This window comes from Leptodactylus fuscus, chromosome 2 (assembly GCF_031893055.1).
Source record: "Leptodactylus fuscus isolate aLepFus1 chromosome 2, aLepFus1.hap2, whole genome shotgun sequence".
Taxonomy (NCBI): Eukaryota; Metazoa; Chordata; class Amphibia; order Anura; family Leptodactylidae; genus Leptodactylus; species Leptodactylus fuscus.
Window position 1 is genome coordinate 31,494,906 of NC_134266.1, and position 13,119 is coordinate 31,508,024.

Sequence of the window (13,119 nt, forward strand, 5' to 3'; positions counted from 1 at the left end):
GTTGATGAACTGGTGACAGAGTCCCTTTAATTGGCAAGTAACTATTTATCCGATACTATAGGTGGCGCCAGAGAGGCAGTTTTCTCTGTACTGGCTGAGAACTAATTTGTTTGCAACCCATGAAGTATATAAGACTCCCTGTGCCAACCTGCGCAGTGTGAGGCTCGGTTCATATCTGCGTTCTGGTTTCCGTTCGGGGTGCAACACATTTCTCTCCAAATGTTTCATGCAGAAACCAAGCGGAAACCACATAGGCCCCATAATAGTCTATAGGGTCCATGGGTTTCCTTTAGGTAACTGCTTTTTAATACATATAGATCTCCGTTCGAGGGGTCCCCAAGCGGACTCCCTGAATGGAAACCCGAACACAATGAATGTGAATCGGGCCTGAATAAGGAGGAACAGCATCCCCTATAGAGTAACAATCTATGGGTCTGTCCCAATAACTTCTATAGTGAAGCAGATTGGCTTAATGTATAGATCCGATTTAATGTAAATTCCAATTCCAGTTTACATGGCCCAATGACTCCTTTGCCTCGCGAGTCTCCATGGACATGTCTCTATTTGTCTTCTTTATATACCGCTGCTGTCAAAAGCTTCGGGTTCCTGGATCTCATTGACTAATACTGTCAGATGTGTAACCGGGCGATTCTCAGTTTATTTACATTTAGTGAATTATGTCAGTCCGACCGGCACAAAGTCAATAAATGCAGCCGAGACGAGCCATCTTTCTAGAACAACTGCGGCTTTTTCCCATACTTTGCTGTGAATGAGAAATCACGACTTGAGCTTGAGGCTGCAGCAATATTGAAAATCCCATGACTTCCCTTCAAAGGCCTGGAGAAGTGTTTCACCTCCTCGCCTGCCCCTGTCTGACTAGCACCTCTTACATTTGGTTAGCCCCAGGGCGGATCACGCTGGTAGAAGGAGAGGGAAAAGGATTGTGTTTGCACAGAATGAGCTGTAGAACAGAGGGGCTTAACACATGTGCATGTGTTTATTATCTGTTATTCATGACAGAACCCATTTACGACATGTGCTGCCCCTAATTATTGGTGCGAAGAGATTACGGCCATTGTATCCCTGTTTCACCCAGTCCCTGGGGCCTGCGCTCAAAGAAATCTCCGCCAAAATGTGTAAGCTTATTTTCTGCCGCGTAAACTCCAAAAGAACGTGGGGTGTCGGGAGCACCATATCTGGCCAAATCTTCTGTATGGTACATTTCACGTATTCATTCGCTGACTTTAATTTGACACACGCTTATCATTTCCTCATCATGCTCTCCCCTGGCAAGCAAGACAAAACCGCAAGCTTACCCCATTATAATATGATATTTCTGGAACATTAACTTGTAAGTCTTGTACAGTAAATGAAGCGTTTGGAAGAGACTTTTTTGTGTTTTATTTAGGTTTTTCAGTGATCAGATAAAAATTGTAAATTGTTTTTGTAATGATCTACGAGGTGCAGATTGTATGAATTAAAAAGATTAAGAGATTACAGGGAACTCACTGAGTGCCAGATCTATCTACGGTAATACATTATTTTTATACTTATCTATCTATCCATGGATCTATCTATCTATCTATCTATCTATCTATCTATCTATCTATCTATCTAACTATTGATCTTCTTATCTATCAATTACATATCTATCTATCCTTCTATCTATCTATTTATCTATCCTATCTATCTATCTATCTATCTATCTATCGATCACCAATCTATCATAACAATACATTTTATTTATATAGCACCAACATATTCTGCCAAACTGTATCTATCTATCTATCTATCTATCTATCTATCTATCTTCTTATCTACTATCTATCTATCTATCTATCTATCTATCTATCTATCTATCATCAATCACTCCTTCTATCTATCCTATCATCTATCCTCCTATCTATCTATTGATCTTCTTATCTATCAATTATCTATCAATTACATATCTATCCTTCTATATATCTATTTATCTATCCTCTTATCTATCTATCTATCTATCTGTCAATAATAATAATAATAATAATAATAATAATAATAATAGTAATAATAAATTTTATTTATATAGCATCAACTTTTTCTGCACACTCTATCTATCTATCTATCTATCTATCTATCTATCTATCTATCTATCTATCTCCTATCTATCTATCTATCTATCTATCTATCTCATATCTATCTATCTCATATCTATCTATCTATCTATCTATCTATCTATCTATCTATCTCATATCTATCTATCTCATATCTATCTATCTCCTATCTATCTATCTATCTATCTATCTATCTATCTATCTATCTATCTCCTATCTATCTATCTATCTATCTATCTATCTATCTATCTATCTCCTATCTATCTATCTATCTATCTATCTATCTATCTATCTATCTATCTATCTCATATCTATCTATCTATCTATCTCATATCTATCTATCTCCTATCTATCTATCTATCTATCTATCTATCTATCTATCTATCTATCTATCTATCTATCTCCTATCTATCTATCTATCTATCTATCTATCTATCTATCATCTATCTATCTATCCTCTTATCTAACTGTCTATCAGGAAACATTTAGAAACTTAGATATTAGATCTAGAATATACTAAAAATAGGAGAAAAAAAAAAATATCACACCCATTCACGTTATACATTGAGTTTCTTTGTGCAACTTTTTGATCAGTCTGTATAAGCCTACCAGTGTCCTCTTTTACTAAAGTCCCCACTATATTGGGTGCAGCACTGCCGCCACCACACATTCCCTCCCAGGGGTGCAGCCTCACACCCCAGCAGTGCCCCTCTCCTTGACATTATATCTCACATATACCACAAATGCCCGGATCCTGCACACAGCGGAGCCAAGTTCAGAGACTGTATGGCTCCATAATATGGTGGTAGAGCATGGCCTCTGTGCACTGTTAGGCAGCATTGACACGGAGTAACGCTGGCGTTTTTTGTGCTTATTTTGGCACGTAGCGCCGCGTTTACGCCGCGTTTGCGCCACGCTATTTTGCGGTAGCGTTGTACGGCACAAATGCTGCATAAACGCGGCGTTTACGCTGCGCTACGTGCCAAAATAAGCACAAAAAACGCCAGCGTTACTCAGTGTCAATGCTGCCTTATAGAGGCTCCATCACAGATATAGTAGTCTACACTGATTTTAGGAGAGAACACCTCTCAACGTGCCATATTTTATGCCTGTTTCTTACAGCATTTGACAAAATAAATACTATATAAGATCAGAGGCTTATGAAAATACAGTAAAGGTCTATGGGGCTTATATGGAAGCCATATTATAGCTGCATACAAAGTAGAGCTGTAATACAGATGTGTTCATAATCCCCTGTATAGTACTGCTGGGACCCCACTGATTGTGGTAATGGGTTGCTTTATACCCCTGTTTGAATGAGCACTGATTTCAAAAGCAAGTTCTCATGCTACCATTCATTTCTATGGAGCTGCCGGAGATAAGAAGTATAATAGTTGGGCTCCCTGCTCTTGGCATGTGTGGACCCCCAGTGATCTGTAACTTATTCCCTATGCTGTGGAAAGGGTTTCAGTTGCACTCATGGACAAAACCCTTTTAGATGGCCGTGTACATTGGATTACTGTTGTCTAAACCCATTGATTTCATCAGTACCAGCCTATTATCTGATATGTATGGCGGACCCTTACTCCTTTGATGACAGATATTGAGGAAGATTAAGATCAGACTGTTGGACTTCAACATGCCCCATCCATTTGTGCTAAAGGAAGATATTTAAAAGTTGCCACCAGAGGTGTGCGGTATTTGTAGAGAAAAGTATAGATGTATATAAGGAGGTCAAGAGAGCTAACTGTTGTAGAACAATTGTTGGACCGATATCTGTGTAACGTATATGGATGTATGGCCAGCCTTAGGCAATCCGACACATTACATGCTAAACAATGACAGCATACAGCAGCATATCTATCTATCTCCTATCTATCTATCTATCTATCTATCTCCTATCTATCTATCTATCTATCCTGCTATCTATCTATCTATCTATCTATCTATCTATCTCCTATCTATCTATCTATCTATCTATCTATCTATCTATCTCCTATCTATCTATCTATCTATCTATCTATCTTTCTATCCTCCTATCTATCTGTTTATCTATCTCATATCTATCTATCTATCTATCTATCTATCTATCTATCTATCTATCCATGGATCGATCTATCTATCTATCTATCTATCTATCTATCTCCTATCTATCTATCTATCTATCTATCTTCTATCTATCTATCTATCTATCTATCTATCTATCTATCTATCTATCATCTATCTATCTATCTATCTATCTATCTATCTATCTATCTATCTTTCTATCCTCCTATCTATCTGTTTATCTATCTCATATCTATCTATCTATCTATCTATCTATCCATGGATCGATCTATCTATCTATCTATCTATCTATCTATCTATCTCCTATCTATCTATCTATCTATCTATCTATCATCTATCTATCTATCTATCTATCTATCTATCTATCTATCATCTATCTATCTATCTATCTATCTATCTATCTATCTATCTATCATCTATCTATCTATCTATCTATCTATCTCCTATCTATCTCCTATCTATCTATCTATCTATCTATCTATCTATCTATCTATCTATCTATCTATCTATCTTTCTATCCTACTATCTATCTATCTATCTATCTATCTATCTATCTATCTATCTATCTATCTTTCTATCCTCCTATCTATCTATCTATCTATCTATCTATCTATCTCCTATCTATCTATACTCCTATCTATCTATCTATCTATCTATCTATCTATCTATCTATCTATCTATCCTCCTATCTATCTATCTATCTATCTATCTATCTATCTATCTATCTATCTATCTATCTATCCTCCTATCTATCTATCTATCTATCTATCTATCTATCTATCTATCTTTTCATCCATCCATTGGATATGTTCATGTTTTTGCTCTATTTTGCTGTGATTTTTGTGTCATTCTCAGATTATATTATTCATTCCATTTTTCTCACTTTTCTCAGTATAGACCTCTTTTACCTTTGTATATTTTAGGTTTAGGTACAACAGGTCCCCGAGGTATTATGTGGTATATTTACGCAGCGTTTGTAGTGTGACCCCCTGGGAACCTAAAGCCGTCATACTGAAGTACAGCACAATCCGTACGACCTAGTATAGAATCTGTATGATAGCCCGCTCTACATTTTGGCGTTATCATGACTTTTTCCACTTTATTATTCCATATAGTTCACGTAAGCATAAAGAAAGTTCCTATTGCAAGTGAAGGACAAATCTTTATATGGATGTTGTTCGCCATCTGCGGAGTTCGGGCCGTGGACTCAAAGCTCTGAATGATCATTACCAGGCAGTTTATGGTTTCGCCAGAGGCGATGTTTACATTGGCCTTAATTGTGTTTGTTAATTGTATTGTTTTTACAGGCAGCGAGTTATAGCACCTTCATACAATGGAACAATTCATCAGCGTTCCTAGGCGTTCCAGCATAACACCCCTAACCTTAACAAAGAGCCCTGTTTATGCGGAGTCCCCCGCAAACAACATGACCCAGTCTCTATAGGAAAAGCAACTATTTCCTTCTCCTTCTCTTTAACCTGTCTGTGGATAGTCGCGGCCCGAAAATTAATTTGTCATTTAACACGTTACAAATCCAGCTCAGCAATCTCTAAACCCTTCTGCTGAATTAAAGCGAATTTCCGTAAAACAGCCAGGACCATTTATTATATGAAAATTCATTAAACTTGCTGAGTATTAGGAGAAACCAACGTGCCATTATTTATGTGTTATACAGGAGGAACGGCTCCGCTATAACCTTCGATTTCCTCTTTAAAATAAATAGAAAGGAGAGAATTATGGCAGATAACGGGAGGGTGGAAGGAGGAAAGAATGAAATACAGTCACCGGAAGATTGGAAGGAGATAGCACATTTACTAAAGGCAGCTTGTGTGCCCAATGTAAGAAATGTAATAGGGTCCCCATATACGGCGTGCTCTGTATAATACTGGGGTATTCTTATGCTTTGGAGAGGCCTTTGAACCCCCTAAGAATTCTGGAACGGGTAGCAATGGCTGCCTCTGCCCCTATTACTACACCCCTGCTTAAGGGGTTCTTCAGTTTATTTGTATGGATGGTCAATCCTCAGAATAAGTCATCAATGAGAGATCAAAGGGGATCTGACACATGGGGACCCTGCCAAGGGGCTCCGTGGGGTCACATGTACCATGACCTTTTCACTACTCACATTGCAAACCGTCTGTCCCATTCACGTCTAAGGGACATGGCTGTAATTACGTTGTCTTTAAAACCTGGCGGACCCCATTATAGTCTATGGGGTCTTCACATAAGACAAGACCCGAAGAATGGAAACCTGATCACTAGTGTGAATCTAGCGTAAGCCAGGGTGTCCCCATAACAATTATATCAAGTGACAATAGGGAATGCCAATGACAACGTTGTCAACTGGACAGTCCAACGATTTCGGTAGGTCTGGCTGCATAAAATGTGTATTAACTGCTTGGCCAACCTTATCTGGAATATGTCAATCGAAAAAAAAATTGGGCATTTTGAATATCTCCCCAGGAGATCCTCCTAAGGTATCTACAGTAGTTTACTCCCCTCTGGCCATTGAAGACACTTGCCCACGTGAGCTTGGAGGGAATCAGGAGGAACCAATGTCCGCAGTAATCCCCTCTGCCTTGGATGTCCTTAGATTGTAAGACGTGTTAAATTTATACCAGGAATTCTGGAGAATCTACTGCGGAAATATTAGTTTTTATTGTGCTTTATAGAAGGGCAGCTAAACTATTAAGTTCTCTTTGGAACAATCGGGATGTTGTCCATTACCTCTTTGGAGCAATGGCAACACCCTCATACCCTAATTCACATTCTGTAATATCTCACCATTGGAGGCACAACGCTTGATTCAGGTCATCCTAACCGATCTATCTGCCGGGCGTGACTCCCTTTACGTGCCAAACACTAAACTTCTCTACACCTCTAGGGATATTTAGCTATTAATCCATAACCGTTGGCGATCACCATGTTGACTTGATATCAACACTAGGTCTATTATTACTCTAGACCACCAAGGATATTAATCATTAAGACCAATAGTGATATTTCAAGAATATTACAGTATTTCATTAAAAAAAAGTCATATAGTCATGTAGAAAATTTGCAATGTCAGCATAATTTAGGGTGATGGGAAAAAAAAGGTGAATATTGTCATGTGTGTGACGGGACTCCAAGGGGTTTTCCAGTCTATAAATTAAAGATCACCTATCCTAAGGATAGAACATCAATATCAGATTGGTGGGGTGCAACTTCGACCACTGAATAGCGGTTCTCAGCAGCTGATGGACAGAGAATGGAGCAGGAAGCAGACAGCGCTGTTCACTGTCTAGTGGCCAGATCAGGTTACTGCAGCTTAACTCCTAGTCATTGGACGGGACTGGTCACCACAAGCGTGCAGTACGGAGGAATCATTTCTCAAATCTTGTTTTTTCTTTCTTAACAGTAAAGTTTCCTGGGCTCAGGACGTACGTCGATCCTCACACCTATGAAGATCCTAACCAGGCGGTGCACGAATTCGCAAAGGAGCTGGACTCTTCATGTATAGCTATAGACAAAGTTATTGGCGCAGGTAAGGAACGACAGTAAATTCAGGGTTATATAATGAGTAAATACATTGAAAAAATCTATTTATTATGTGTTACGTGTAATATACTTGTAGTGAGCTGTGGGGACCCATTGAACATAACCGAATAGGAAGGTGATTGTGACCATGGGATGTATGGCGTATACATTAGCTGTCAGGTGTACAGTAATACTCTGATATTAGCCATGATCCTTTATGAGAGGCTGGTTGCATTGGCAATAATAGATCTCAATATAAAAGCTGCATATATATATATATATATACACCTGGGCAAGAGCGTCATATTTTATACAAGGCCTATTACATTTAGGTCTTTGTGGTCCTTTAAAGTGTGACTGGCAAGTCCGGTTGGGACTTGTATTGTATCAATGCATCCAGCAGGCCGGCTACAAAATGTACCAGTACCAGGTTTTATTATCAGCCTATGTATGTCGCTTTGATTATTTGTAGGTCTGGTCCTTTAACAGTATATACCTGGCTGCACACACAGGCGCGGGGAACATATTTAATAGAATGTATTTCTTACTTGGGGAATTGTATCTGGAAATGCTTTCAATAAAACGACAAGTTCTGCATTGATTTTAATACCTCCTAGTTATTTTTTATTAGCCAATAATAATATAGTGTGTGTAGAAAATATACAATAAAATATTAATGCCGAGCGGTTTGTAGCGCACCGATGATGACATGTATGACAGGGTAGGAACTGGCCAAGACGTGGAGTTTTAGATGTTGTACAGATGTAGCAGCGTTTAACCTGACCTGCTGCGGTGTGACATCACAGAAGATAACAAAGCATATTGTGTTAAGTTAAGCTTTGCACAGATCTTCCGTAAATGTAAGCTTTCTCCAATCTGTCTGTCTCTTCATGTCATCCCAGACGGACTGAGATCAGGGCCATATCATCACTTCCAGGACTCCTCTTCCAAATGGCAAAGGTTACACCGAATATTGATTGCATTTAGATTTTCTATATACACTATTTTTTTGCTAATTGACAAAAATAAACTATTAACCCTTCTATTTCTGAAAGCATATTTAGTTGACAGCATTTTTCCAAGCCTGCCTAAAACTTTTGCACCGCACTGTAGATGTAGCAGGGCTGACTGTGTAACTCTTTCAGTAGAATATTCATATCTTCGATAAGGTTAACCAAGGATTCTAGATTGTGCCACACTCCTCTGCCGATACATTGACTTTAGCGCCAGGGTAGCAGTACTTACGCATATTTATTTCTGTAATGTTTTCCGAGCACCAAGCGCTGTTTTCCAGTTATATCTAATTAGAAATGACAGGAAGACAAGAGTCATTCAATTATTAGTCTGCAAATTGCAAAAATGAAATAACCGCACGCTGCTTTGTTGTGCTGATGATTCTATGGTTTTGTTGTACGGTATATCATTTATATCTAAAGGTTAACAAGACCGAAAAAAACAGTGATGTCTCCCAATTGAGACATAGTACCCCTTCTGACCCAAACATTCAGAGCGTATGTATATCATTGTGGATGAAGATCACTGCAGCCATGAGCTATACACCACTCCAGCACAGGTCTCCAGTATGGCTGTCATGTCCTACACTCATCCGATTGACATTACATCTATCATTGAACATAGTGAATGGTCATATTGGTCAGGCTCAGTATGTAGACCACCATATAGCTGTAAGATGGACACCATTACTTTATTATATGATTTCTAAACACTAACGCTGGTTAAACACAACCAAAAAATTTCGGCCAAACAAGCCAATGACTATTCCTCCTGACACCATTCAGTGTACTCCATCGGTCTAAGAGAATAAGTGGCGGTCAAAGGCTTTGTGAGATCAAAATGTTAAACAATAAAAGTCAACATGCCCGATCCTTCTTCCTTCCAGCATTATTTGGTGGCGGAGAGTTGGGAAAAATACCTATGAATAAGGTAGTCAGCCGGTCCAGCGAAGGTAGAAGGTTCGACTGACTTTATGTTTATGTGTATGGACATCTTAAAGGGGTATTCTTGTCACAAAGGTTTACCCCCCTATCCATAGACAACTAGCTGATCAGTGGGGGGTCAAACAATCATACACCCAACGATCATGAGAACTGGGGAGTTTTGCACCCCAGTGTAAATGGAGCAGCAGGTCGCTATTCTATTAATGTCAATGGGAAGCACTGGAGATAGTACTGTACATCAGCCATCTCCCAGAGTTCCCATTGGATATAATGCCGCTCCATGCAGTCAGGAGTGTAAGGCATCCAAGTTCTCATGTTCAATTGCACCCCCCCAATCAGCAAGATACCCTTTATCCTGTAGCTAAGGGGTAACTGTTATAACCAAAATACCTCCTTGTGCACATGTATAATTGTAATTCAGCACCTATAGCATCTATGAGACCTTACTGTTCCTCTGTTCGCCTTCTTTACATACTGTAAGTTTAACATAGGACTGACCTCTTCTGCTTTCTGTCCATTTGGTCCTAGGAGAATTCGGTGAGGTGTGTAGCGGTCGTCTGAGACTCCCTTCTAAAAAAGAAATCAGTGTGGCCATTAAAACACTGAAAGTTGGCTATACCGAAAAACAGAGGAGAGACTTCTTAAGTGAAGCCAGCATTATGGGACAGTTCGAGCACCCCAACATCATACGGCTGGAAGGAGTCGTTACGAAGAGTAAGTCTTAAGTGAAGGCGACAACTACTTAGTGCTGAGACTTTGTAATTCCCTTCTTTGAGTGTTTATGATGTCCTATAAAATGCAGAGAAGAAACATGTCCTGGGTATAGAACTAGGAATAGGATCAGAGAGAAAATTCCACCTGCAATGGAATCGATGGAACGGCATCTATTAACAGATTCTAAGAGCTAGAATTGGTGAAAGTTGGTGAAGGGTCTCTTTAAGGGGTAATATACTGTGTGTGGGGAGGATAATGGATCAGGCTGAATATAGGTGTGGCGAATGGGTGAATGGATAAAGTGATATAACCCAAGGGTGGACACATCTGTATCAGACCAGATTACTATGTGGAGAACAGAAGGTCTAGTGATGTTCTAGTGCATGTCAAATGGAGACTCTCTCTTAAATATGTTCTACTGGATTTATTATAAATGGTGGTAAATGTATATACTGTATAAACCTACAAGTAATTTATATATGTAACTCTCTCTAGGCAAACCAGTTATGATTGTGACTGAATACATGGAGAATGGCTCCCTGGACAGCTTCCTCCGGGTAAGCAGGAGAACATCTTGAAAAGATTATTTGTTACCAGCAAGAAGACATTTATCAGGGATTTTGGACAAAGATTTGTCAGATTTGTTTGTTTGTGGACACATATTTGTTCCTCTTCTCTGCCTTAGGCCCAGTTCACATCAGTGTTAAGGATTTTCCCAAGCGGACTCCCCGGACGGAAACCTATATGCATTAAAAAGCCATTACCTAAGAAACCACATTGCCTCATAGACTATAATGGGGTCCATGTGGTTTCTGCATGAAACATGTGGACAGAAAAGTGTTACTTGCAGTACTTTTTTCTCTGCATGTTTCGTGTGGACACCTCCGAGCGGAAACCACATGGACCTCATTATAGTTTATGGGGTCCTTGTGGTTTGTTAGGTAACCGCTTTTTAATGCTTATAGATTTCCGTTCAGGGGGTCCCCAAACAGATTTCCCAAACGGAAACACAACCGCTGATGTGAACCGGACCTAATATGATATATTCTAATACAGAATATTAATTGAACAAAAGGATCCTGTTGTTATTATGTCTCTATCATGACTGTATATAGCCACACCTTAGTCCTCTATATAGTAAGTAAATGCTGATGTCGGGGTAGTCATCACGGTATGTGTGACCATTGAATAGAGGCCATATTCTGTGCACTATTTTTAATTTATTAAACTTTAAGACAATTAACCAATCTTGATTTCAAGTTTACAATATACAGAAATAAACCAGATGGCTTCATTATTAATGTAGAAATATATAGAAGAGATAGAACTGATCCAGAAAAACCAAATACAAAGACATTCAACATTTTGATGACAACTGTTACTCCTGACCTCACTATATATAGGCATGCTTGGTTTGGGCAAGCTTGCATGTGTTTTGAAAGGAAAGAGGGCAGTTAAAGGGGTTGTCCAGGCAAAATTGAACAATATATTTTGGTGAAATTTTTTATTTTTTTTTAAATTATACTCACCTTTCCCCATTGCTCTGATGCCTCCCAGGGTGGTCCGGTCCACACAGTCCATTGTTGTCTTCTGGAGGAAGTCCCCACCACACATGACTGCTGAGGCCAATCAGCGGTGGGGATCTGGGATGTCACAGGTGACGAGTAGTGTCACTATGTGAAGATGCCGGAGCAGCAGGACTGGACTGCACTGGGAGGACTCCGGAGATAGATAGATAGATAGATAGATAGATAGGAGATAGATAGATAGATAGATAGGAGATAGATAGATAGATAGATAGGAGATAGATAGATAGATAGATAGATAGATAGGAGATAGATAGATAGATAGATAGATAGATAGGAGATAGATAGATAGATAGATAGATAGATAGATAGATAGATAGGAGATAGATAGATAGATAGATAGATAGATAGATAGATAGAGTAGGGTTGAGCGATCAGGATCGGAAAAGATAGGAATCCAATCAGCGATCGAGTAAATTTCACAATCATGATCGGAATTCCAATCCCGATGTTTTCCGGTGGGATCGAGGTCGGAGGTTATCTCAAGATTGGCTCAACCCTATTCATGTATATATCATGAATAGGGTTGAGCGATCGGCATCAGGAAAGATCGGATCCTGATCGGTGATCGAGCAAATTTCACGATCGGAATCAGCTTGAAAATGATTGGAAATCGGATTTTAAAATCGATCCTGAAATCTCAAGATCGGCTCAATCGTGATAGATAGATAGATAGATAGATAGATATAGATAGATAGATAGATAGAAGGATAGATAGATAGATAGATAGATAGATAGTAAAACCTCTACAAATGACCACCTCTTACCTAAACCTAATTTTCTGTGCCAAATTTTCAGTTTTCCATATTAACCATCTTATACTCCTTTTAGACAAGCACTTTATTAATGCAATTTTGGGTCATCGTCTCTGTACATTTTTCCTTATTCATGTAGCATCCAATATAATGTTCAAAGTTACACCTAAACTTTAAGTATATCCATAAATATATTTCTAGTATTATATTTAGTAATTTCCCCTATACATATTTCTGCCATTTGTAGCTTATAGCAATTATTACAGTACAAAACCCATATAATGCGGAGTCTACCGCTAGTGTACGAGAACAATGTATGTCTTGATATCAGCAAGATGAGTCCAATTATCCTGGTAAATTTGCCAGATATGTGATAATTATAAACAGGAATGTAATTGATAATTTATATCCAGCTCTTTACAATAAT

General features: G+C 38.8%; 1 protein-coding gene across 2 annotated transcripts in view; it reads left to right on the top strand.

Moving 5' to 3' along the window:
• The window catches only part of EPHA3 (EPH receptor A3), a 334,850-nt gene that overhangs the window by 290,389 nt on the left and 31,342 nt on the right, over nucleotides 1–13,119 (top strand). For both annotated transcript variants that reach the window (XM_075263556.1, XM_075263557.1), the window contains exons 10-12: nucleotides 7,561–7,686; nucleotides 10,166–10,351; nucleotides 10,847–10,908. In XM_075263556.1, coding sequence (XP_075119657.1) covers nucleotides 7,561–7,686; nucleotides 10,166–10,351; nucleotides 10,847–10,908 — 374 coding nt within the window. The remainder of the gene's footprint in view (nucleotides 1–7,560; nucleotides 7,687–10,165; nucleotides 10,352–10,846; nucleotides 10,909–13,119) is intronic.